Source organism: Balaenoptera ricei, chromosome 9 (assembly GCF_028023285.1).
Source record: "Balaenoptera ricei isolate mBalRic1 chromosome 9, mBalRic1.hap2, whole genome shotgun sequence".
Taxonomy (NCBI): Eukaryota; Metazoa; Chordata; class Mammalia; order Artiodactyla; family Balaenopteridae; genus Balaenoptera; species Balaenoptera ricei.
The window spans coordinates 107604609-107631528 of record NC_082647.1 but is presented as its reverse complement, the minus strand read 5'-3'; the positions used below and the strand labels follow the sequence as shown (position 1 = coordinate 107631528).

The window sequence follows — 26920 nt, the reverse complement described above, 5'->3', positions numbered from 1 at the left end:
AAAAAACAGGATGAAACACTCTGTGCTTTGGATATTCGGGCGCCTAGATAGTTAAGATGCATATCTAAGGAAAAATTTCAATGATTCTTGCACCTTCCCATACATAGAGAAGCACTAAAATCATTAACTTGAGATTTCTGTTCTTTGTGATTAGCAGTAATCTTTTTATGGTTGACTACTTGTATTTCCCAGCCAAAAAATTCATATATATACTGCCTCTTCCCCTATCTCTTCTGAAACAGCTTCTCAGAGCTACTGAGAGTTTGTCTCCTGGGCTATAATTCTCAGTAAGACCCTGAATAAAACTTAACTCGCAACTCTCACGTTGTGTTTTTCTTTCACTTGACAGTTTAGAGTTCTTTCTGTATTTTGAGTATAAATTCTATCAGATATATGTGTTGCAAATATTTTCTCCCAGTTTGTGGCTTGTCTTTTGGTTCTCTGAGCAAAGTCCTTCACATAGTAGAAATTTTTAATTTTATAAAGTTCATGTTGCTTATTGTTCTTTTGTGGATAGGCTTTTGGTGTTGTTTTTTAAACCTCATCGCTAAACCCAAGGTCATGTGGATTTCCTTCTAAGTTTTCTTCTAGATATTTTACAGTTTTGCATTTAAAATTTGTCTGTAGGGATTTCCCTGGTGGTGCAGTGGTTAAGTCTCCACGCTCCCAATGCAGGGGGCCAGGGTTTGATCCCTGGTCAGGGAACTAGATCTCACGTGCATGCTGCAACTAAGAGTTTGCATGCCGCAACTAAGGAGCCCACATGCTGCAGCTAAGGAGCTGGTGAGCCGCAACAAAGGAGCCCGCCTGCTGCAACTAAGACCCAGCACAACCAAATAAAAACAAACCAATAAATAAATATTTAAAGAAAAATAAAATTTATAGACAATTTTGGTAAATTTTGGTATAAGTTGTAAAGTTTGTGTCTACATTCATTTCTTTCCATATCACCTCCAATGAATTTTTCCTTAAATATTTTTGGAGGAGTTATGGGATATTCAGCTCCATTTTAGTTTGAATTTCCCAAATTTAATGGATTCAGCAGGACTGCTGGCAGGGGTGCTGCCTCTGCTTGGTGCACCTGCATTTCCCCCACGGTTCACAGGGGTCACTGAGCCCGCCTCTCTGACTCAGGTCCTGCCTGAGGCTTGGCTCTGCCTGCCAATGACCGGGAGCAGGGAGATCAGTTTCCTTGGGACCTGCGGGGAGGCGCTGGGTGAGACACTCCTGCAGGAGGAGAAGGAGCAGAAAAGTGAGGAAGAGTGGGGAGGTGCTTTCTGTGCTGAAGGAGTTGGTATTCAGAAGGCCCAGCAGAGGAAGGGCTCGATGTGGAAAATTGCGTGTGTGTTTTTAGTCAGTTTCTGTGTGTGATGTAAGATAGTGTCTGTGCTGTTCTTTTGTGTGTGGCGTCCAGTTTACCCAGCACCGCTTATTGAGAGGACTGTCTTTTCCCCATCATCTGTTCTTGGCTGATGTGTCGTGAATTAACTGACCACGTATGTGTGGCTTTATCGCTGGGCTCTTTATTCTGTTCCTCTGGTCTGTGTGCCTGTTTTTATTCCAAAACTACTCTGTTTTGGTTACCATAGCATTGCAGTACAGCGTGAGGTCAGAAGTGTGATGCCTCCAGCTTTGTTGTTCTTTCTCAAGGTGCTTTGGCTGTTGGGGTTCCTTTGTGGTTCCATACACATTGTAGGGTCGTTTGCTCTATATTTTTGAAAAATGCCATTGGAATTTTGATAGGGACTGTGTTAAATCTGTAGTTTGCTTTGGATAGATGTTTTAACAATATTAATTCTTTTAATCATAAGCACAGAATATCTTTCCAAATATTTGTATCTTCTTCGATTTCTCTCTTCACTGTCTTACAGTTTTCAGCGTAGAGGTCTTTCAAGTCCTTGGTTAAATTTTTTCCTAAGTATTTTGTTCTTTTTGATGCAATCGTAAATGAGATTGTTTTCTTAATTTCTCTTTCTGATGGTTTGTTGTCAGTGTATAGAAATGCAACTAATTTTTTATATTGATTTTGTATCCTCCTGGTTTACTGAATTTGCTTACTAGTTCTGTTGTTTTTTTTTTTTAACTGTAATAGTTTGTTTTAAATTTTTTAAAAATTGGAGTATAGTTGATATACGACGTCATGTTAGTTTCAGGTGTGCTGTTAACATCTAATAGATTTTTGATGGGGCAGTGGAATATTGGAATTTTGAAAATCCCACTGTTTCAACCATATCCAGGTCATCCACAACACCCAAGACCTGGTGGCTACTAATATAATCTTCCCACAGTGCCTCTTAATAACACGTGGACTCCTACAAGGGCAATTAGCTTCACCACTTTGGGTGAACTGGATCTGAGTTCCGGAGGCTTGGTCTCTATAAGGCAGTTTGATGCTTCTCTGCTCTTCTGGCATGATACTGAAATGGTTGTTTTGAAAAGTAATTTACTTTCCAGTAATTTCAAACATACAGAAAACCTGCAGTTGCAGTACAAAGTACTCTTTACCTCAACATTCAGATTCCTCAGCTTTACCATATGCTTGACCATATTTGCTGAAGTGGCACGAAATACTCCAGTGTGTTTTACCCCAGACACTCACCACATAACCCCAAATGAGGAAAGCATTATGGTTTCCATCTTATAATCCAAACCACAGGCCCACTTCAACTTTTACCACTCATCCCAACTGTGTGAAAATGTCTTTTTCCTTTCTGATCCGGTTTTCTCTTTCTAGCACTGTTCTTGAGACTTTCCCTCATTTTCACAGCTCTCATGGCTTTAAGGTGCGCGGATAACTCCAGCTTTGCTGGGCTTTTCTGTGTGGCTTCTTCCGTTTAGGGTGTTTTCAGTGTTGGTCTGTGTTGTTATCAGTGCTTCATTCATGCTTTTCATTGTTTAAATTTGCATAACGTAACGTTCACCATTGAAACCATTTTAGGTATACAGTTCTATGACATTAACTGCATTCACACATTGTTGTACAAATGTGACCACCTCCGGAACTTTTTCATTTTCCCTAAGTGAACTTCTATATGGATTAAACACTAACACCGCATTCCCCCTTCCCCCCCCAACCCAGCCCCTGGCAACCACATTCTACCTTCTGTCTCTGCATTTGACTGCTGTGAGTACCTCATATTAGTAGAATCATTTAATATTTGTCCTTCTGTGACTGGCTGATTTTAAGATTCATCCATGTTGTAGCGTGTGTCAGAATTTCCTTAGTTTTTTTTTTTTTTATCAGTCATTAATTTTATACACATCAGTGTATACGTGTCAATCCCAATCGCCCAATTCAACACACCACCATCCCCACCTCACCGCGGTTTTCCCCCCTTGGTGTCTATACGTTTGTTCTCTACATCTGTCTCAACTTCTGCCCTGCAAACCGGTTCATCTGTACCATTTTTCTAGGTTCCACATACATGCGTTAATATACGACATTTGTTTTTCTCTTTCTTACTTACTTAACTCTGTATGACAGTCTCTAGATCCATCCACATCTCAACAAATGACTCAATTTCGTTCCTTTTTATGGCTGAGTAATATTCCATTGTATGTATGTACCACATCTTCTTTATCCATTCATCTGTCGATGGGCATTAAGTTGCTTCTGTGACCTGGCTATTGTAAATAGTGCTGCAATGAACATTGGAGTGCATGTGTCTTTTTGAATTGTGGTTTTCTCTGGGTATATGCCCAGTAGTGGGATTGCTGGGTCATATGGTAATTCTATTTTTAGTTTTTTAAGGAACCTCCATACTGTTCTCCATAGTGGCTGTATCAATTTACATTCCCACCAACAGTGCAAGAGGGTTCCCTTTTCTCCACACCCTCTCCAGCATTTGTTGTTTGTAGATTTTCTGATGATGTCCATTCTAACTGGTGTGAGGTGATAACTCATTATAGTTTTGATTTGCATTTCTCTAATAATTAGTGATGTTGAGCAGCTTTTCATGTGCTTCTTGGCCATCTGTATGTCTTTGGAGAAGTGTCTATTTAGGTCTTCTGCCCATTTTTGCATTGGGTTGTTTGTTTTTTTAATATTGAGCTGCATGAGGTGTTTATATATCTTGGAGATTAATCCTTTGTCTGTTGATTTGTTTATGAATATTTTTTCCCATTCTGAGGGTTGTCTTTTCGTCTTGTTTGTAGTTTCCTTTGCTTTGCAAAAGGTTTTAAGTTTCATTAGGTCCCATTTGTTTATTTTTGTTTTTATTTCCATTTCTCTAGGAGGTGGGTCAGAAAAGATCTTGCTGTGATTTATGTCAAAGAGTGTTCTTCCTATGTTTTCCTCCAAGAGTTGTATAGTGTCTGGTCTTACATTTAGGTCTTGAATCCATTTTGAGTTTATTTTTGTGTATGGTGTTAGGGAGTGTTCTAATTTCATTCTTTTACTTGTAGCTGTCCAGTTTTCCCAGCACCGCTTATTGAAGAGACTGTCTTTTCTCCATTGTATATCCTTGCCTCCTTTGTATAGATTAGTTGACCATAGGTGTGTGGGTTTATCTCTGGGCTTTCTATCCTGTTCCATTGATCTACATTTCTGTTTTTGTGCCAGTGCCATACTGTCTTGATTACTGTAGCTTTGTAGTATAGCCTGAGGTCAGGGAGTCTGATTCCTCCAGCTCCGTTTTTTTCCCTCAAGACCGCTTTGGCTATTCAGGGTCTTTTGTGTCTCCATACAAATCTTAAGATTTTTTGTTCTAGTCCTGTAAAAAAAAGCCATAGGTAATTTGATAGGGATTGCACTGAATCTGTAGATTGCTTTGGGTAGTATAGTCATTTTCACAATATTGATTCTTCCAATCCAAGAACATGGTACATCTCTCCATCTGTTTGTATCATCTTTAATTTCTTTCATCAGTGTCTTATAGTTTTCTGCATACAGGTATTTTGTCTCCCTAGGTAGGTTTATTCCTAGGTATTTTATTCTTTTTGTTGCAGTGGTGAATGGGAGTGTTTCCTTAACTTCCCTTTCAGATTTTTCATCATTAGTGTATAGGAATGCAAGAGATTTCTGTGCATTAATTTTGTATCCTGCAACTTTACCAAATTCATTGATTAGCTCTAGTAGTTTTCTGGTGGCATCTTTAGGATTCTCTATGTATAGTATCATGTCATCTGCAAACAGTGACAGTTTTACTTCTTCTTTTCCAATTTGGATTCCTTTTATTTCTTTTTCTTCTCTGATTGCTGTGGCTAGGACTTCCAAAACTATGTTGAGTAATAGTGGTGAGAGTGGACATCCTTGTCTTGTTCCTGATCTTAGAGGAAATGCTTCAGTTTTTCACCATTGAGAATGATGTTTGCTATGGGCTTGTCATATATGGCCTTTATTATGTTGAGGTAGGTTCCCTCTATGCCCACTTTCCGGAGAGTTTTTATTATAAATGGGTGTTGAATTTTGTCAAAGCTTTTTCTGCATCTATTGAGATGATCATATGGTTTTTATTCCTCAGTCTGTTAATATGATGTATCACATTGATTGATTTGCATATATTGAAGAATCCTTGCATCCCTGGGATAAATCCCACTTGATCATGGTGTATGATCCTTTTAATGTGTTGTTGGATTCTGTTTGCTAGTATTTTGTTGAGGATTTTTGCATCTATATTCATCAGTGATATTGGTCTGTAATTTTCTTTTTTTGTAGTATCTTTGTCTGGTTTTGGTATCAGGGTGATGGTGGCCTCATAGAATGAGTTTGGGAGTGTTCCTTCCTTCGCAGATTTTTGGAAGAGTTTGAGAAGGATGGGTGTTAGCTCTTCTCTAAATGTTTGATAGAATTCACCTGTGAGGCCATCTGGTCCTGGACTTTTGTTTGTTGGAAGAGTTTTAATCACAGTTTCAATTTCATTACTTGTGATTGGTCTGTTCATATTTTCTATTTCTTCCTGGTTCAGTCTTGGAAGGTTATACTTTTCTAAGAGTTTGTCCATTTCTTCAGGTTGTCCATTTTATTGGCATAGAGTTGCTTGTAGTATTCTCCTAGGATGCTTTGTATTTCTGCGGCGTCCATTGTAACTTCTCCTTTTTCATTTCCAGTTTTACTGATGTGAGTCCTCTCCCTCTTTTGCTTGATGAGTCTGGCTAATGGTTTATCAATTTTGTTTATCTTCTCAAAGAACCAGCTTTTAGTTTTATTGATCTTTGCTATTGTTTTCTTTGTTTCTATTTCATTTATTTCTGCTCTGATCTTTATGATTTCTTTCTTCTGCTAACTTTGGGTTTTGTTTGTTCTTCTTTCTGTAGTTCCTTTAGGTGTAACATTAGATTGTTTATTTGAGATGTTTCTTGTTTCTTGAGGTAGGCTTGTATACCTATAAACTTACCTTTTAGAACTGCTTTTGCTGCATCCCATAGGTTTTGGATCATCGTGTTTTCATTGTCATTTGTCTCTAGGTATTCTTTGATTTCCTCTTTCATTTCTTCAGTGATTTCTTGGTTATTTAGTAATGTATTATTTAACCTCCATGTGTTTGTGCTTTTTACATTTTTTTCCCTGTAATTGATTTCTAATCTCATAGCGTTGTGGTCAGAAAAGATGCTTGATATGATTTCAATTTTCTTAAATTTACTGAGGCTTGATTTGTGACCCAAGATGTGATCTATCCTGGAGAATGTTCCGTGTGCACTTGAGAAGAAAGTGTAATCTGCAGTTTTTGGATGGAATGTCCTATAAATATCAATTAAATCTATCTGGTCTATTGTGTCATTTAAACTTGTGTTTCCTTATTAATTTTCTGTTTGGATGATCTGTCCATTGGTGTAAGTGAGGTGTTAACGTCCCCCACTATTATTGTGTTACTGTCGATTTCCTCTTTTAGAGCTGTTAGCAGTTGCCTTATGTATTGAGGTGCTCCTATGTTGGGTGCATATATATTTATAATTGTTATATCTTCTTCTTGGATTGATCCCTTGATCATTATGTAGTGTCCTTCCTTGTCTCCTGTAACATTCTTTATTTTAAAGTCTATTTTATCTGATATGAGTATTGCTACTCCAGCTTTCTTTTGATTTCCATTTGCATGGAGTATCTTTTTCCATTCCCTCACTTTCAGTCTGTATGTGTCCCTAGGTCTGAAGTGGGTCTCTTGTAGACAGCATTTATATGGGTCTTGTTTTTGTATTCATTCAGCGAGCCTGTGTCTTTTGGTTGGAGCATTTAATCCATTCACGTTTTAGGTAATTATCGATATGTATGTTCTTATTACCATTTTCTTAATTATTTTGGGTTTGTTTTTGTAGGTCCTTTTCTTCTCTTGTGTTTCCCACTTAGAGAAGTTCCTTTAGCATTTGTTGTAGAGCTGGTTTGGTGGTGCTGAATTCTCTTAGCTTTTGCTTGTCTGTAAAGCTTCTGATTTCTCCATCGAATCTGAATGAGATTCTTGCCGGGTAGAGTAATCTTGGTTGTAGGTTCTTCCATTTCATCACTTTAAATATATCCTGCCACTCCCTTCTGGCTTGCAGAGTTTCTGCTGAAAGATCAGCTGTTAACCTTATGGGGATTCCCTTGTATGTTATTTGTCGTTTTTCCCTTGCTGCTTTCAATAATTTTTCTTTGTCTTTAATTTTTGCCAATTTGATTACTATGTGTCTCGGTGTGTTTCTCCCTGGGTTTATCCTGTATGGGACTCTCTGCCCTTCCTGGACTTCGGTGGCTATTTCCTTTCCCAAGTTAGGGACGTTTTCTACTATAATCTCTTCAAATATTTTCTCGGGTCCTTTTTCTCTCTCTTCTCCTTCTGGAACCCCTATAATGTGAATGTTGTTGCGTTTAATGTTGTCCCAGAGGTCTCTTAGGCTGTCTTCATTTCTTTTCATTCTTTTTTCTTTATTCTGTTCTGCAGCAGTGAATTCCACCATTCTGTCTTCCAGGTCGCTTATCCGTTCTTCTGCCTCAGTTATTCTGCTATTGATTCCTTCTAGTGTAGTTTTCATTTCAGTTATTGTGTTGTTCGTCTCTGTTTGTTCTATAATTCTTCTAGGTCTTTGTTAAACATTCTTGCATCTTCTCGATCTTTGCCTCCATTCTTTTCCGATGTCCTGGATCATCTTCACTATCATTATTCTGAATTCTTTTTCTGGAAGGTTGCCTATCTCCACTTCATTTAATTGTTTTTCTGGGGTTTTATCTTGTTCCTTCATCTGGTACATAGCCCTCTGCCTTTTCATTTTGTCTATCTTTCTGTGAATGTGGTTTTTGTTCCACAGGCTGCAGGATTGTAGTTCTTCTTGCTTCTGCTGTCTTCTCTCTGGTGGAAGAGGCTATCTAGGAGACTTGTGCAAGTTTCCTGATGGGAGGGACTGGTCCAGAGTGCTTTTTAAGATCATAAACAAAGCAAGGAGATCCTCTCTCACCACTCCTACTAAACATCATATTGGAAGCTCCCGCCAGTGCCATAGGCAAGAAAAAGAAATTAAAAGCTTACATATTTGAAAGGAAAAGGTAATCTATTGGCAGATGATTTTACCGAATGCAAGTTTCATGTGCCCGATAGATAGCGAGGCCAAACAAATGAAAATGTGGGAGTTTAGAGCAGGGAAAGGTTTATTGCAAGGCTGAGCCAGGAGAACAGGTGGCTCATGCCCCCCCAAACCCTGAACTCCCTGAGCGGTTTTATCGAAGCATTTTTAAAGTCCAAGTGAGGGAGGGGCCTTTTTGCAAGGTTGAGGCCTGGAGAAAACTGTTCGCACATATGAAATATGGACAAGGTTTGAAATTGACTTGGGGGCATAATTTTCCCCACTGTTCATGGGAGGCCTGCATTTGCAGTCCTTGGGTGTGTCCGTAGCACCTTGTTTTAATAAATAGGGAGACAATGATATTTCAAGGCACTTTAAAGTCTGGCAGCTGAGATGCTACGCCAAAACCAGGGTATGGCAGTTTCTTTTTTGCTGAAGACATCTGAGCTATTCAGTGAAAGGACATTGTTGCAGTCCACAATCAATGACACCCAATTTCCAATGTAATACCCCCTAGTGTATTTTCTCTAATGTTCATTTGTTTCTTCTTACTTTTAGAAGTACTAATGTTCTTCCTAGGTAAACATGGAAGAACTGAAAAATAGGAAGCAGAAAAATTTCCATAATGTTACCACCCAAGGCAACCACTGACAACATTTTGTTGTTCTTATTCCTTCTCCACGTTTCAATGTTTCTGAAATTGGGATGCAAGTTATAATCAATGTGTACATTTCATTTGGTATTCCTTTTTACTCAGAATTGTTATTAAATCAATTCTCAGACTTTATGTTCACTTGCCTAAAATATTCATTTGAAAGTTCTTTTAAGCAATTTGGCTTTGAATTCCGAAGTGCGTGATACGAATTCATATTGATTCTTTACTACGTTTTCAGTGGCAGAAAATCAAATGATGTCTTCCAAGTTTTACTTCTCTGGAGAATATTTAAAACCACATTCGTGCAGCTTTTCTGTGAATACGTTGCCTTTGGCTAAGTAATTCATTATGATGTAAATTATTTTTGTTGAATTATTTTGGGGGGGGTCAGTGGCTGGAAAACCTATTTAATATCATCAATTATTTAAAGACATATTTATTTTTATCTTCCACGGGAGAGAGGGTAATTGATGCCTACCCAGATAATGGAGCGTGAAGGTAGATTTAGGACCCACCAGCAAGTAGGACGTGGGTGTCTCAGTTCATGAGTCTGGGCTCTCCATAACTCATTAATCCAGCTTTTTACTGGCAAACATTCTAGAAGTGAAACGAAGCGGTATTCTCTGTCTCCCTATTTGCAAAACCAGCGGTTATTTCCATTCACGACCCACTTTTCAGCTCTCCTACCTGTGCAGGCTCACAGTTTGTGCCGGCAGGTGGCGCTGTGTACAAAACAAAGTGACCATTGGGGTGGTTCTCTCTGGAAGTGGAACTCCACCCCTGAGAAATTTCTGGCTTTGCTAGTTTATTTTTTACCTCACATTTCATGTCAGCATTACTTGACATATTTCTTATATGAATTCTTGCCTCTTGATAAATCAGAACTAGCTGTGATAATATTTGTGTGATGTCTCGTGTACAGAGCAGTTGATGTGCTTGGGTTACTGGCTCACAGGCTGGCCCGGTTGGTTTGCATAGATCAGTGGTTCCTACAAGGATGCAAAAACTCAGTATCTCTGGACACTCTGTCCCCCGGGCAGGATATCATAGGATATACTGTAACAGAATGTTCCGCTGTCAGATCCTGGCACACCCACGTCTCCTTACCAAAGCTTAGCATTTGTTAGCATGCCAGGGCGAAGAGCTAAAGTACAGCAGGGAAATGGATTAAGTTGCATTCAGGAACTGGGTTTCTAGCTCTCGTTCGGTCACCAGGTGACTTTGGGCAAATCCTTTGACTCTGGACCTTAGTATCTTCATCTGTAAGGTGAGGCAGTTGGCCTGCTTGATTTGTTGTGTCTTAACAAAAAATTACCATGTTACTGGATTCCATCATATTTGAGTTTTATTTAAAGTCTTTATGAACTCAGTAAGTTTTCCATGGAATTCCAAGTAAAACAAAAATCACCAAATAAAGCACTGATACACAAAATAGTCACTGTACCCACGTGCCGTAAGTGGAAAATAACGGCTGATTTTATCTTTTGCGCTGTTTAGCTAGCTTTGGAGGCCTGTCCTATGTAACTGCTCCAATTAATGCAGAGTGGGAACGTTCTTGGATTGTTTGGTTCACTTGCTGCTCTCCGAGTGCATCAAGAAGGAGGCGTGAGATGTGTACAGTCTGGGTGTGGGACGTTTATGTCTGGGTCGCATTCACGTCTTTCTTTACTTTTCTTTAATGTCACCCCAATAGGGAACGAGTGTCGGAAAGTGATAACATTTCCCCCAAGCTGTGCAAACGCAACGTGGCTTTAAAGGTCTGTATCTCTCTACTTTCTCATGCAGGATATGGAGCATATAATCTATAAATGTACAGTTGGGCTGTCAGACACTCCAGAGCAGCTCATTAGGACTGTGTAGAGAACTGGCCAGCATCTCCCCTCTCCCCTCCCTCCTCCTTCGCTCCCACTCTCCTTGCCTCTCTGTTTCTTCCCTTCTTAGCCTTTCCCTGACTGCATTTGTGCATGTTCACAGGACTGTGTCTGCTTCCTTCCCTCTTCATCAGCCCCTCTCCACCCTCCCCCAGCTGTCTTCTTCCTGAGCGCCTCACTTTCTCGACCCCGCCTCCAATGCTCCTGCAGGTCCCCAGCTCACCCTGTGGTTTTGTTTTTGTTTTTTTTGTGTTTGTTTTTTTTTTAACATCTTTACTGGAGTATAATTGCTTTACAATGGTGTGTTAGTTTCTGCTTTATAACAAAGTGAATCAGCTATACATACACATATATCCCCATATCTCCTCCCTCTTGCGTCTCCCTCCCACCCTCCCTATCCCACCCCTCTAGGTGGTCACAAAGCACCGAGCTGATGTCCCTGTGCTATGCAGCTGCTTCCCACTAGCTATCTATTTTACGTTTGGTATTGTATATATGTCCATGCCACTCTCTCACTTTGTCACAGCTTACCCTTCCCCCTCCTCATACCCTCAAGTCCATTCTCTAGTAGGTCTGTGTCTTTATTCCCGTCTTGCCCCTAGGTTCTTCATGACCTTTTTTTTTTTTCTTAGATTCCATATATATGTGTTAGCATACAGTATTTGTTTTTCTCTTTCTGACTTACTTCACTCTGTATGACAGACTCTAGGTCCATCCACCTCACTACAGATAACTCAATTTCGTTTCTTTTTATGGCTGAGTAATATTCCATTGTATATATATGCCATATCTTCTTTATCCATTCATCTGTCGATGGACACTTAGGTTGCTTGCATGTCCTGGCTATTGTAAATAGAGCTGCAGTGAACATTGTGGTACGTGACTCTTTTTGAATTATGGTTTGACATGGTTTGACCAAGGTTGCAATCAGTATAGAGAAGTGATACCCAGCACCCAATGGAAGGGCCTGCAGAGATTAGACTCTGACAATGTATAAATAAATGAAAGATCAAGGCCAGGAAGAGATGGGAGGTAGCCCCTCTATAAGGAAAAGGAAACGTATTTTGGTCCCTCTGTTCACGGAGAGAGGCCTGGGTGAAGCAGCCGCACCAGGCCCATCTCTGTTTGCTGTGGGTATGTTCTGAGTTCGTCACCTCTGACTTTACTCTGTGCCCCTTAGCGCGAAGTCGCACGTAGGAAAGATTTTAAGAGCCAGGCGAGAAGTACTTTTTTCTCTCTGAGGAAATTTAACTTTTTCCTTTCCCTTTGGCTGCAACTCAGGGTCAAACGCCTGCCCCTGATGCTGCTGTGAGTGGCTCTGGCCCATGCATGTAGCTTTATTGCGCTGTCTAAGCGAGCGAACAGTGATCAATTTTGACAGTTTGAAATGATTTCATTGCTCCCTTAAATCAGTTCCTTGTTGGCGAGTGAAACAGATACCTAACAAGTGTAATAAGTTGATGGAAAGAAAACACACTAACATTTGTTGGCTCCCTACTGTGTGCCAGTACAGCACTTGGTCTGTGCCTTTTCATCTAACGCTCACAGCCGTCCTGGGAAGCAAGGGTTTGCTGTTGTTCTGATTTTTTTGTCTGGGGAAAGGCTAAGTGCCAGGCCCAGGAGGCAGTAACACAGAGGAAGGATGGCATCTCTGCCCGTGGTCCCAGCCTCCCTCTTCTGTTCCTCTCCTGACGGATGCTCTGTACCAGCCACACGGGCTCCCACACCGTCCCTTAACCTCCCAGGCACGCACCCATCCAGGCCTTTGCCTCCCCTTCTCCTGCGCCTGGAACGCCCTTGCGCAGCCGTCCATGTGGCTGACCCCTCATTGCCCTCAGGGCTTTGCTGAAACGTCACCTTGTATTGAAGTGTTCCGTGGCCACTTAGAGAAAAATCTCCACCTGCCCCCCACCCCCACTTCCTGCCTGTCTAGCTTGCTTAGTTTTCTCTCCTTAACCTTTATCACTAACACAATATATGTTTTGCTGATGTATTTTATTTGTTGTTGTTTCCCGTGCCCAGAAGAGTGCCCTGCACGTAGTTGTTGCACAGTAACGTTTGTGGAGTGAATGAGTGAGCACGTGAACGAGTGCTTTCTCCACTATTCTGTCTCCTCACCTGCCGCTAGGGGGCACTCCCCACTGCAGCTGGCTTTGGTTTCATTCCTGCCGAGTGCAGGTGTCCCCTGCTGTCCTGAGAGCAGAACGTTCCTGTGAAAACTTTGGTTAAGCTGAAATGGTGTGAAGTGAAGAAGCAGTTACCTTAGGACAAGTCTTGCTAACAGATGCACAAAATAAATAGAGATAAACCATAGACGGTTCAAAGCCATGGCAGCTTGATGCTGAGATGTGGAGCACGTTTCCCAGGAAGCAGCTCAGAGGTGCCCCTTTCCCTGCCTGGAGGGCGCACTGCCTCCATGATGGCTGCTGCGCACCAAGCCTGAATGCCGTTCTTGTGTTTCACCTTTTCTTGTGAAAGTAAAACTCCTCTTTGAATGTCTTGCAGTTAGCAAACACAGGTACGAAGGTACGTCTTTCTTAAAAGTGAGGTGGCATACAGTGAACTTGTGAAAAGTGAGGGATACCCATAACTTTACGTTAGAAAAATAATTCTTTGTTTCTATTCTCGCTCTAAGAAGTGCCAGGCACTCCTTCGGTGGCCCGAGAAGCGTGGATGGCTGGTGGGACTGGCGCCCGACCACGATGCTGGAAGGCCTGTACCAGGGAGGCCTCTCCACAGCCAGCATGCCGGGTGCTCAGGTGGGCGTCCATCTGCCCTTCACAGGGGTGGTGTCACAGTGGGGTGAAATAGCCACAGACACCCGACTCGTAACACGGCGCAGGTTCTTGAACGATCTGTAGGTCGTAAGGCCCGCGGCTGTCCCCAGAGTATCCTATTCTTTTCTCTGCCCCTCACACCTCTGCCCCCTCCTCTCACACCCCCTTTAGCCACACCAGCTTCTCCAGACCCCTTGTTTGCCAGGCCAGAGCTGGACGCAGGGGCATGGCTGGGCCATAGGAGCTCGTAGGCCCATGGGGATGGAAGGCTGGTTCAGTAAGCAAAGTGCTGTGACAACGGAGGCACAGGGACACCTCTGGAGCGAGAAGGAGCAAAAGCTAAGATGGGACCATCCGGAAGCCGCCAGGCAAGGCTTGTCCTGCCCTTCTGAAGCAAGGTTACCAGTGAATGTGCATTTTGAGTCATAACCGTATTCTTTGCTTACTTCTTATTTTCCACCTTTAAAAAAAAATTAAATTCTTCATCCTGAATTCCTCAAACACTGTGTTGCTAATTCTGCATTTGTTGTATTCTGTGCAGTTACAGGGATGACACTGGAGAAACTTTAGAAAAAGATAAAAATAGATCATTCTGATTTGCTACAAGGCCTGGGGAGGTAGCTGCTGTCTTTCTTAGAATGCTGGCTAAACCTTTAGAATGTTTTCAAGAAGAAAGCTTCCCAGGGCCAGAACAAGGTGGTTATTACTGTGCAATGACAGAGTCACTTCCCCGGGGCCATGCGGTTAGGCCTTGACAGAAGTAGAAGGCAAACTCAGCCCTGCAGTCTCCAAGTGCATGAGAAAGCACAAGCCAAAACTTCCTTCCAGATTGCTAGAAGGTCTGGAGGTTATAGAACCTAAAGGACACTTGTTCTGTGCTAAGCAGGGCGTCTATACGGCCTCATCTGGTCCTTAAGCACCTCTATGAAGTAGGGCTAACCTGCTGCCTCGTGCAGATGAGGAACAGAGGCTCAAGCCACCCACGTTGCAGTCACAGACTGCAGTCGGCCAGCCTGGCCTGTCCCACCAGTCGCACTGTCCCTGCCACCACCTCCCTGGTATTGTGCTAACACCGGTGGTGACAGATTGTCTGAGACTGACAGGGAGCTCTGTGGCAGCTACAGTAATGCCTGCCTCTGAGTAGTACTAATAACAACAACAACAACAACAAAGAAATGATTTAATTGTTAGTAAGTACGGATTGGTAAAAGGTAGCTTCTTTCCAATGATGGAGTCCATTGCCAAAAAAGAAAAATGAATATTCTAGAATCCTTGTGGTGACAGATGGGGTATTTCTCCCCGAGTTGTACCTATGGGAAATGGAAGCCCCCCTCTCTGAAAGATTCCCTCTGCCTGGGGGTCCCGGGCAAGGAGAGAGGGACAATGAACTGCTGAAGGGGTCGGAAGACGCAGAAGGGCCATCTGTCCAGCTCTGTGAGCCCAGGAGTTGCATCCGGCCTCTGGGTGTGGAGCCTGGGACGGGGTGCTGCTAGGGTCCCTATGACTTGCACCACTTTGCAGGCCTGCTGCACGTGCAGCCCTGACCGGCCCCAGGGCCAGTGGTTGGATTGACCAGAGCCCCAGGGCTGTGTCCATGCACTTTACCCTCTACAGCCCTCCAACCCAGCTCTTCTCAAGCGTGTCCCTGAGCGCTGAGATGCTCCCCACTGGGGGTCTCACCCTCTCCTCCCTGCTGGAGTCAGTCACCATCCTCTGCAGGGACTCAGCCCCACTGTACCACCTCCTGCTTCCAGAGGCGAGTTCACTGGGCACTTGGCCCACTCATGGAACACAGGAGCTTGGGTTCACCCAGGGCTGGGCACCCTCCTCCATCCAGGCCTCGTGCCTTATCCGCAGCTGGATCTTAGCTCAGGCTGCCATAATGAAATACCGTACTCTGGGGGACTTAAACTGCAAACACTGATCTTCCACAGCTCTGGAGGCTGGAAGTCTGAGATGCAGGTGATGGCGTGGTCGGGTGCTGGTGAGCGCTCCCTTCCCGGCTTGCAGACAGCCGCCTTACTGTGTCCTCACGTGGTGGCGAGAGGGATCTCTGGTGTGTCTGGTGTCTCTTCCTCTTCTTATAAGAACCCTAATTCCATCGTTGGGACCTCACCCTTATGAACTCATTTAACCTTAGTTACTTCCTGAGAGGGCCCATCTCCAAAAACAGCCACACTGAGGGTTAGGGCTTCAACATATGAGCTGGGTGGTGGTGGGGGGGTGGTGGTGAAGGAGCATACGCCTTTAACGCAGTGGGTCTTGGTAAGATGGAATGTATTCCCGTAGTTTCCTTGAGCAATGGAAAGTACCAGAAATCATTCTGAACTTTTCCTCAGGAACTTTGCTGCCTTTGGCCTATATTTCACTTTTGTGCTATGAAGATCTCAGACCAGCTGACACTCCAGGTCAAGCATGCTTTGCCTTGGGAGTGAAGCGAGGAAATGCTGTGAGGTTTTAGACTCTAGAGACAGTTGAATGACACAGTCCATGTTGGGGTTGTGAATGGAGCCTCAGGGCTGTGCCTGTGTGTGAGCACAAAGGGAAGGGAAGGGCGGGAGAACGGGCTGCTCCCAGGTGCTGCACTCACCTCGGGTACCACAAACTGTCCTCAAGATAAGTAATATTCTAGTGCAAAGTAAAAAATCAAAATTCATGCCAAAAAATTTGTGATGGACACAACATCAAAATTTTAAACAAAGACAGGGTCAGTGCTACTGGTTTTTCCTTCTGTCCCAGACTCCAGTGTGGCTTGGCACACAGCGGTGCTCTCCAGTACCTCACATTCACCACCCACAATGAACTTTTCTCTGATGACATTTGCAGCTTCTGATAGTGGGCCCACGGGGCACAGTGCATGTGACTCCAAAAGAAGACGGAAAAGAATGTGTAAGGCTCCTCCTGGTGGGCTTCCCTGGTGGCACAGTGGTTAAGAATCCGCCTGCCAATGCAGGGGACGCGGGTTCGAGCCCTGGTCCGGGAAGATCCCACATGCCGCAGAGCAACTAAGCCCACGTGCCACAACTACTGAGCCCACGTGCCACAACTACTGAGCCCACATGCCACAACTACTGAAGCCCACGCGCTTAGAGCCCATGTTCCACAACAAGAGAAGCCACCGCAATGAGAAGCCCGCGCACTGCAACGAAGAGTAGCCCCGGCTCACCACAACTAGAGAAAGCCCACGTGCAGCAACGAAGACCCAGCTCAGCCAAAAATTAATTAATTAATTAATTTTAAAAAACCACACGTCTGTAAAAAAAAAAAAAAAAAAGGCCCCCCAAAAGTTCATGACCTAATCTGAGTTTGGGCGCGTGACCATCCGAGAGCCACAAGGCACTTTGTGATGGGCTGGGGGCGTGGAGGCAGGAAGGTGGGGTGTGAGATTAGTGCTCACCGTGCGGCTGTGGTTCACAGCGTGCTTTCCACACACGCTGCCTCACGTCAGTCTTCTGTGAAGCAGTGATTGCCATTCTTCTTCCAGTCACGGGGCCGTAGTGCCTGATACGCAGTTGGCACTCACTGCATGCTCACTCTTTCTTTGCTTTGAAATGAATGGTAGTATGTGCCAGCACTACTCCCCAGAGGGAGGGAAGGAGGAATCCCCCAAAAGAGGACCTTTTTAGCTTAAAAGTGTCAACTCAGAGGGTCCACAGGAGCTCTGCAAGGCTGACTTGGCTCAAAGAGGTTATTTCCCAATGTTACTGAGCATCCTCTTCTTCCTCTTGTTCTTCTGCATGAGTGAAGGCATGAATAAGTGAAGGCATGGACGAATGAAGGCATGGACGAATGGGTAGCTCGTCAATGGCGAGATAACCATAAACAGACTTGAAGGAAGCTCCTTATACAGGAGCTTTTAAAGGGTTTTTACTTGTCCAAGGAAACTGATAATATATATTTCATATTTCGTAGATTTCACAAATACATGAAAACATTCTTTTGAGCATCTTGAGGAAGCACTGGGAGGGGCTGGCATGGAGGTTAGGAGACCTGATAGGCGGGAGAGTGATATTCACACTCCAGGGTTTCGATGAGTGCAGGGCCCACGTCGAACTCATTTGAGTCCATCACGCGGGGCACCGGGTGGGGTTTCCGTGCTGGATGCATTCAAACCGCCCCAAGGGCCTGTGGAGTTTAGACCTTAAGGAACAATTTACCAGTAGTTTTGTTTATCTGGTTTGTTTGTGTTGCCTCCCTCAGCTGGTCTTCCTGGTGCTCAGCCTGACTCACCTCTGTTTCCACTTCTATGGCATGATCGGGATTTTGCTCTCCAGGTCGTGCAGGTATCACAGCGAGCCCTTCCTTCCTCGGGAGCCCATCTGGTAGCCCTCTCTCTTCAACCTCGCAGCTCGCTATAGTTGGGGTGGGCCTCACCTGCTATGTGGCCTCTGGCCACCTCGTTACTCTTGCTGATGAGGTGACTGACTGATTCCAAAAAGGGTTATGTCAAGGGTTTATGGACCTCAGTCACAGGGTGTCATGGAATCAGATATGGCAAGTGTTCAAGGCAACCAAACAGGGGCCACACACTGTGATGCTGTCCAAGGGAAGACCTTGGCTCCGCCTACGCTACAGCCTTCCCTTCTGACTCCACTTCTGTGGGTGCCTGCCCTGAGGGTTGTTAAACTGACCCCCCATAGAAACAGCCACAAGGACTTCAGCTGGGACGTAAGCTAGAGCTGCCTCCCAGGTGCTGGAAGAATGAGGTGTCCTCACAACAAAAACGAGTGGTTTTCTACTGCTGGAGTAGGACACACAGACAGAGAGCAATATATATGAGTGTGTGGATGGGGAAATAAGTAGGCTCTGGAGTCAACTGACCCGGCCCCTCCTAGTCCACGTGCCTTTGGGGAAGTTACTTAACCTTCTCCGAGCCTTCATAAGACGGGACCATGATACATCAGGTTCTGTTCGGGTCTGAGCGTGTGTGTATGTATATATACACAGACACACACACAAGTCCTTGGCACGTGGTGAATGTTCCATAAATGATAATTGTAATAATGACAGTAATTAAGAAGTCTTTATGGCATCCCTCAGGTCAGGTAGAGGCAGGTAAGGGGCCCTTTTCACTGTGCACGCAGGGAACTCTGCTGACGAGCTGTCCAGTGAGGTAGCCACTAGCCACAGGAGGCTCTTGATACTGGAAGTGTGGTTAGTCCAAGTGCAGATGTGTCAAAGTGTAAGATACTCACTGGATGCCGGACACTTAGTATGAAAGTTAAGAGTGTAAAATATCTCATTCATAACTTTTACACTTGAACATATGTTGAAGTGACAGTGTTTTAGATATAATAAAGAAAATATATTATAAAATACATTTCACCTGTTTATCTTTACTTTTTAAAACGTGGCAACTGGAAAACTTTCTCTTCCACCTGTAGCATGAATGGTATTTCTCTTGGTTAGTCTGGCTAGAGCCTGTCCCGCCGTTTTCCCCAGGCTGAGCCGTGCTGTTCACTCTGCGGGGAGCCAGGGTGTGCCAGCAGAGACAGCTTGTCTGGGTTCAGTTGTCAGAGGCCACTGTTGACCTTGCACTAATTAATGAGGAAACAAGACACACAGAAAACCTTGATCCTTTGCCCATGTAAATTTTAAAACATCCAGCTTTCATTAAAAAAATTTTTTTTAACATCTTTTTTGGAGTATAATTGCTTTACAGTGGTGTGTTACTTTCTGCTGTATAACAAAGTGAATCAGCTATACGTATACATATATCCCCATATCTCCTCCCTCTTGTGTCTCCCTCCCACCCTCCCTATCCCACCCCTCTAGGTGGATACAAAGCACCGAGCTGATCTCCCTGTGCTATGTGGCTGCTTCCCACTAGCTATCTATTTTGCATTTGGTAGTGTATATATGTCAGTGTTACTCTCTCACTTCATCCCACCTTACCCTTCCCCCTCCCCGTGTCCTTAAGTCCACTCTCTACGTCTGCATCTTTATTCCTGTCCTGCCCCTAGGTTCATCAGAACCTTTTTTTTTTTTTAAGATTCCATATATATGTGTTAACATATAGTATTTGTTTTTCTCTTTCTGACTTATTTCACTCTGTATGGCAGACTCTAGGTCCATCCACCTCACTACAAATAACTCAATTTCGTTTCTTTTTATGGCTGAGTAATATTCCATTTTATATATGTGCCACATCTTCTTTATCCATTCATCTGCCGATGGACACCTTGGTGAGAATAGATGAGACTGTACGCCCAAAAGTGCTTTCCCAATGAACTCAAGTGTAGAAAGGTGAGAGGTCTTCATAGAAGCCCCTGGTGGGATGGACACGGGTGCTGGGAGTGGATGTGGAGGTGGGAGACTGGGTGGGGACCCCGCCTGTTATTTCTCCAGCAAGGCAGGTTCTGTTGTATCATCTCATTTATCTGAGCCACAGACTCCATGGGTATAATTTAATTAGGAGTGCTTCTGGTTTTTATGAGGATTAAGTTAAAAAAAGGTGCATGGAAAGAGTTGTTAACCTGTAACCTATTCTGTACATACAAAGGGACAGGAGGGAATCAACAGGCACTGGGTATTTTCCACGTCCCCCTCAGTGAATTAAGAGAATGAAAGGACAGCCACAGAATGGGAAAAATATTCGCAAATCACATATCCAATAAAGGGAATGTGCCAAAAATATAAAAATTGCTATAATTCTTTATTTATATGCATGTCTTCCTCTTTGGACTGTGAATCATATCCTATTATGTTTGTTTCACCATTGCCTGAATATAGTAGGATCTGTTGGTGGCTCACAGGCCTGGAGCCACACAGATCCACACTGGGGCTAGATGCACAGTGAAAAAGGAAGGTGAATTCAGCGCTCCAGTGAAAAGTGCATTCTAGTGGTGGATTCCCAGAGATCCAGAGAGATGGTCTGCATCTCAGAGCAGTCATCGTCACGTGGCTGAGTGGCAGTGACAGTGCTCCTTGGCAAAGATGAGAACCGGAGGAGCTTCCTACTCAGGCTCATCCGCAGCCCCTGCCCAGCCCTAATGAACAATCGCTGGGGCAGGGCTCCCCTCACGCAAAGATGAAGTCCGTTATGTAGAAGTGAACAGTCACAGTCAACACCAGTCACTATTGGATCTGTGCAAACATACCACAGGGAAAAGCAGTAATTAAAAATGACCCAAAGAGAAGGAGATGAAGATCAGACCTTTGAAAACGGTTGCCACAGGCAGGTCAAACTGTAACTAAGATGTTCTCCACACACAAATGAATTCATGAAAAAGTGAGCTCTTTGAAATAAGACTGCAAAGCCTGGATGAAAGAGCTAAAAAATGAAATAAAAAGACAAAGAATAAATTAACAGTGGTGAGGAAAGAAATGGAGAAGAAAAGGAAAAGAAAAAAAAGGGATGAAAAGATACCAGAAATACAGATGAAGCGAGAGAGAGAGAGAGAGAGAGAGATTCACAGAAAAGAGAGTGAAGAATATACATGACAGGCTTGAGACTAATCAGCAAAATTAGATTTTTTGAAAGTGTTAAAATTGATTTTCGGGAAAATATTACACATGGAAGTCAGACAAAGAAGAATATGCATAAGACAAAGAAGAAGAAAGGATATGTATAGTTAGTATCTCCCTCTACCCCCCAAAAAAAGCCCATAAAATTTAAATAGAAAAAAATATTTAAAGGTATAATTTAAGAAAACATTCCTGAAATAGAGATATAAATCTATATGTTTTAAAAGGCATTGTATCCAAGGGAAGAAATGGATTCAAATCTATTAAAAACAGAACAAATCCATGTTGTACTGGGCCCAGTAGCCTTCGATGACTTCCCAGGAGCTGTGGTCGCACGGGATGGGGAAGGACAGGCTCAGCACATGGTTCCAGGGCTTGTGATTCTCAGGATGCCACACACCCTCACTCTCCTGGATCCTGAGGTCCTCCACCAGCTTGTCCTCCATGATGCCGGCCCTGCGGTGGAAGAAGCCCTCCACCATCTTGAAGAAGTTGGGGTCATCTTCATGGTCAGCCACCACCTCACTGTAGTGTCTCCAGGAAGGTAGTGGGCTGCCCGCAGACCCGGCTGCCGAGCCCAGGGCAGCGGGCCAGGCGCTGGACAGCAGCAGCGCTTCACCCAGGCAGTGTAACTGTTCTCTGGACTGAATCCTGAATTTGTCTTGTTGGTCAAAGGATTAAGTTCTGCAGGAACTAAGGACCCACCCAGGTGGAGGATGGAATGATGTTGACACTCCTGACTTTGATCAACTAAAGCTTGGACTCAGTTGACATTTGCCCCAATTCTATGCTGATTCTCCTCTGCTCAAGCCCCTTCATGAATATGCATGTATCTTAGCTTAAAACTTCACCACTTTTGGGCTTCCCTGGTGGTGCAGTGGTTGAGAGTCTGCCTGCCAATGCAGGGGACACGGGTTCGAGCCCTGGTCTGGGAGGATCCCACATGCCACGGAGCAACTAGGCCCGTGAGCCACAACTACTGAGCCTGCGCGTCTGGAGCCTGTGCTCCACAACAAGAGAGGCCGTGATAGTGAGAGGCCTGCGCACCGTGATGAAGAGTGGCCCTCGCTTGCCACAACTAGAGAAAGCCCTCGCACAGAAACAAAGACCCAACACAGCCAAAAATAAATAAATAAATAAATTTATTAAAAAACAAACAAAAAAAAACTTCACCACTTTTGCTGTTGGAGAGACACTGCTTTGGGAAAGATCCCTGGTGTTCTCCTTACTTGCTGCAAGTAATAATAAATCCTTCCTTCTCCCAGAAAAAAAGACAAACAAAAAACAAAGAAACAAACAAAAATCCTAATAAAGTTACTGGACTTAAAAATAAAGTTACTGGTATCTACTGACATCCAGATACCTTCCCTTCCCCCAAAACTCAAGTTACTTCCAAGTGATTAAAATTTATTTAAATTATTTAGAAGTGTTTTTATTAATTATTATTTAAATCATTAAAAACTGTTTAAATGTGCAATCAGTAGAAAATTGGGCAAATCATAGGAGAAACATAATTTTTGTAGAATGGGAAATCTAATGACCAAATGTGTAAAAGAAATTAAAAGAAAAAAATATACATAAAGAAAAAAGATAGGGTACCACTTAGTACTTTGTAAGATAATGAAAAATAATTTTTTAATTTAGAAGAAGGGTGACTATTATGCATTTATCTTCATACTATAAGGTTAATATTATTATTTCTGGATTATAGGATTAAAACAAAAGACAATGTGTATGCTGATAAATGGTGTTTAGAGGAAAATCTATGGTTATGTTATGGAGTAACAACTAATGAAAGTAAACTAGGTATGTACTCAACTAAAATAGGCAGGAAAAATATACAGATGCACATGAACACACACTCAACCTGAGCAAAGCAGAGGGAAGGCTGTGTAAAACTGAAAGCATATTTTTGTGTGTGGTGTTAAAGAGGGTTCTAACTTCATTTCTTTACAAGTAGCTGTCCAGTTTTCCCAGCACCATTTATTGAAGATACTGTCTTTCCTCCATTGTATAGTCTTGCCTCCTTTGTCATAGATTAATTGACCATAGGTGCGTGGGTTCATCTCTGGCCTTTCTGTCCTGTTCCATTGATCTATATGTCTGTTTTTTGTGCCAGTACCATACCAGTTTTGATGACTGTAGCTTTGTAGTATAGTCTGAAGTCAGGGAGCCTGATTCCTCCAGTTCCGTTTTTCTTTCTCAAGATCGCTTTGGTTATTCAGAGTCTTTTGTGTCTCACACAAATTTTAAGCTTTTTTTGTTCTAGTTCTGTGAAAAATGCCATTGGTAATTTGATAGGAATTGCATTGAATCTGTAGATTGCCTTGGGTAGTATACTCATGTTGACAACATTGATTCTGCCTATCCAAGAACATGGTATATCCTTTCATCTGTTTGTGTCGTCTTTGATTTCTTTCATCAGCATCTTATAGTTTTCAGAGTACAGGTCTTTTGCCTCCTTAGATAGGATTATTCCTAGGTATTTTATTCTTTGTGATGTGATGGTAAATGGGATTATTTCCTTAATTTCTCTTTTTGATATTTCATTGTCAGTGTATAGGAATGCAACAGATTTTTGTGTATTAATTTTGTATCCTGCAACTTTACCAAATTCATTGATTAGCTCTAGTAGTTTTCTGCTAGCATTTTTAGGATTTTCTGTGTGTGGTATCATGTCATCTGCAAACAGTGACGGTTTTACTTCTTCTTTTCCAATTTGGATTCCTTTTATTTCTTTTTTCTTCTCTGATTTCCATGGCTACGACTTCCAAAACTGTGTTGAATAAAAGTGGTGAGAGTGGACATCCTTGTCTTTTTCCTGATCTTAGAGGAAATTCTTTCAGCTTTTCACCATTGGGTATGATGTTAGCTGGAGGTTTGTCAAATATGGCCTTTATTATGTTGAGGTAGATTCCCTCTATGCCCACTTTCTGGAGAGTTTTTATCATAAATGTGTGTTGAATTTTGTCAAAAGCTTTTTCTGCATCTATTGAGATGATCATATGGTTTTTATTCTTCAATTTGTTGATGTGGTGTATCACACTGATTGATTTGCGGATGTTGAAAAATCCTTGCATCCTGGGATAAATCCCACTTGATCACAGTGTATGATCCTTTTTATGTGTTGTTGGATTCGAATTGCTAGTATTTTGTTGAGGATTTTTGCGTCTGTGTTCATCATATTGGCCTGTAATTTTCTTTTTTTGTGGTATCTTTGTCTGATTTTGGTATCAGGGTGATGGCAGCCTCATAGAATGAGTTTGGGAGTATTCCTTCCCCTGCAAATTTTTGGAATAGTTTCAGAAAAATAGGTGTTAACTCTTCTCTAAATGTTTGATAGAATTCACCTGTGAAGCCATCTGGTCCTGGACTTTTGTTTGTTGGGAGTTTTTTAATCACACTTTCAATTCCAGTACTTGTGACTGGCCTGTTCATATTTTCTGTTTCTTCCTGCTTCAGTCTTGGGAGATTATGCCTTTGTAAGAATTTGTCCATTTCTTCCACATTGTCCACTTTATTGGCATACAGTTGCCATCTCCCAGAGTAACGGAAATAAAAACAAAAATAAACAAATGGAACCTAATTAAACTCAAAAGCTTTTGCACAGCAAAGGAAACCATAAACAAAATGAACAGACAACCTATGAAAGGGGAGAAAATATTTGCAAACAATGCAAGAGACAAGGGATTAATTTCCAAAGTTACAAACAGCTCATACAGCTCAATACCAGAAAAACCCAAACAACCCAATCAAAAAATGGGCAGAAGACCTAAATAGACATTCCTCCAAAGGAGACATACAGATGGCCAAGAGGCACATGAAAAGATGTTCAACATCACTAATTATTAGAGAAATGCAAACCAAAACTACAATGAGGTATTACCTCATAACTGTCAGAAGGGCCATTATCAAAAAATCTACAAACAATAAATGCTGGAGAGGGTGTGGAGAAAAGGGAACCCTCCTACACTGTTGCTGGGAATGTAAATTGGTGTAGCCACTATGGAGAACAGTATGGAGGTTCCTTAAAAAACTAAAAGTAGAGCTACCATGTAGAGCTAGCAATCCCACTCCTGGGCATATATCTGGAGAAAAACTTGGTTTGAAAGTATACATGCACCCCAATGTTCATTGCAGCACTATTTACAATAGCCAGGACATGGAAGCAACCTAAATGTGCATCGACAGATGACTAGATAAGGACGATATGGTACATATATACAATGGAATACTACTCAGCCATTAAAAAGAATGAAATAATGCCATTTACAGCAACATGGATGGACATGGAGATTATCATACTAAGTGAAGTAAGTCAGACAGAGAAAGACAAATATATGATATTGCTTATATGGTGAATCTAAAAAAATGATACAAATGAACTTATTTACAAAACAGAAACAGACTCACAGACTTAGAGAATGAACTCATGGTTACTGGGGAGAAGGGTGGGGGAGAGGGATAGATTGGGAGTTTGGGATTGACAGGTACACACTGCTATATTTAAAATAGATAAACAACAGGGGCTTACTGTATATCACAGGGAACTCTGCTCAATATTCTGTAATAACCTAAATGGGAAAATAATTTGAAAAAGAATAGATACATGTATATGTATAACTGAGTCACTTTGCTGTTCACCTGAAACTAACACAGCATTGTAAATCAACTCTACTCCAATATAAGATAAAAATTTTTTAAAACTGAAAGCATAATTTAATTATATCAACAGCAAAAATGAATTAATCCGAGATGATTCTTTTAACAATTAAGTAGATAAATTATTAGCTAATATATATATCAATATGATGGAAAAGTGAGTATAGTAATATACAAAATAAAAATGAGAAAGGGAAAAACCTTTAAGGAAATTAAATGAATTATAAGACATTTGGAAAGAGAGAACAGCCATCAAGACTCCTTATGCACCAAACTGATTTTAGTGATAGAAATCTTAAATAGCATTCGGAGTTCTATCCCTCCAGAGGCACCTCCACCCAGATGGTTTCACAGGTGAAATATACCAAATTATTAAGAAACATAGAAGTTAAAAATGCTCTGTAAACTGTTCCAGAACAGAGAGACAGAAAAAGCTTCCACATGTGTTTTTATGAGATAAAGCAATATATTATCAAAAATGGACAAAAGTATCTGAAATTTAGAAAGACAAAACAAAACAATCACAAGAGAGTCTTACTGATTTTGATACCAAAAAATGTAAATAAGACATAGGCAGATAGAATCTAGCATCAGAAAAGAGTAATATGTCGTGATTGTATGAGTTTTAAACCAGGAACAGAAATGTTTTAATATCAGAAAATATATTAATAACCTTCACCAAAAAATGGAGGAAACTGTCATTTGATTTTCTCCGTGACAGTATTTGATAAAATTTAATATCCATTCCTAACTTTTAAACCATACTCCTAATAAAAAAGGAATTGATATAATTCTTAAAAATAAGAATATATCTCAAGTTAAAAGTCAGTGCTATGTCTTACGGTACAATATCCAAAACATTCCCACTGAGTTAAGGACAAGGAGAGATTGTCAGTTCAAAAGTCCCATAATAGTGTTGATACTTTTAAGGGACTCATTCCTTAAAAGGGATTCATGATCTGATTCCTGTAAGCACACTTACCTTGTCTATAGACTTAATAACTCTTACAGCCAGAGGG

General features: G+C 42.1%; 1 protein-coding gene across 1 annotated transcript; it reads left to right on the top strand.

Moving 5' to 3' along the window:
• Window positions 1–1164: 1164 nt before the first annotated feature.
• Window positions 1165–18098, top strand: PKD1L1 (polycystin 1 like 1, transient receptor potential channel interacting). Its single transcript, XM_059932547.1, has 6 exons — window positions 1165–1252; window positions 13501–13513; window positions 13631–13754; window positions 13944–14197; window positions 15294–15528; window positions 17973–18098. The coding sequence occupies exons 1-6, from the start codon at window positions 1165–1167 to the stop codon at window positions 18096–18098; spliced, it is 840 nt and encodes a 279-aa protein (XP_059788530.1).
• Window positions 18099–26920: the final 8822 nt, after the last annotated feature.

Excerpts from the sequence above, each read along its gene's own strand:
- PKD1L1 (XM_059932547.1), top strand. The coding sequence starts at position 1,165 with ATGACCGGGAGCAGGGAGATCAGTTTCCTTGGGACCTGCGGGGAGGCG. Across the intron at positions 14,198-15,293 it reads GTGAATGTGCATTTTGAGTC|GCCTGCTGCACGTGCAGCCC; the intron begins ATAACCGTATTC and ends ACCACTTTGCAG. Across the intron at positions 15,529-17,972 it reads ACCACCTCCTGCTTCCAGAG|CTGGTCTTCCTGGTGCTCAG; the intron begins GCGAGTTCACTG and ends TGCCTCCCTCAG.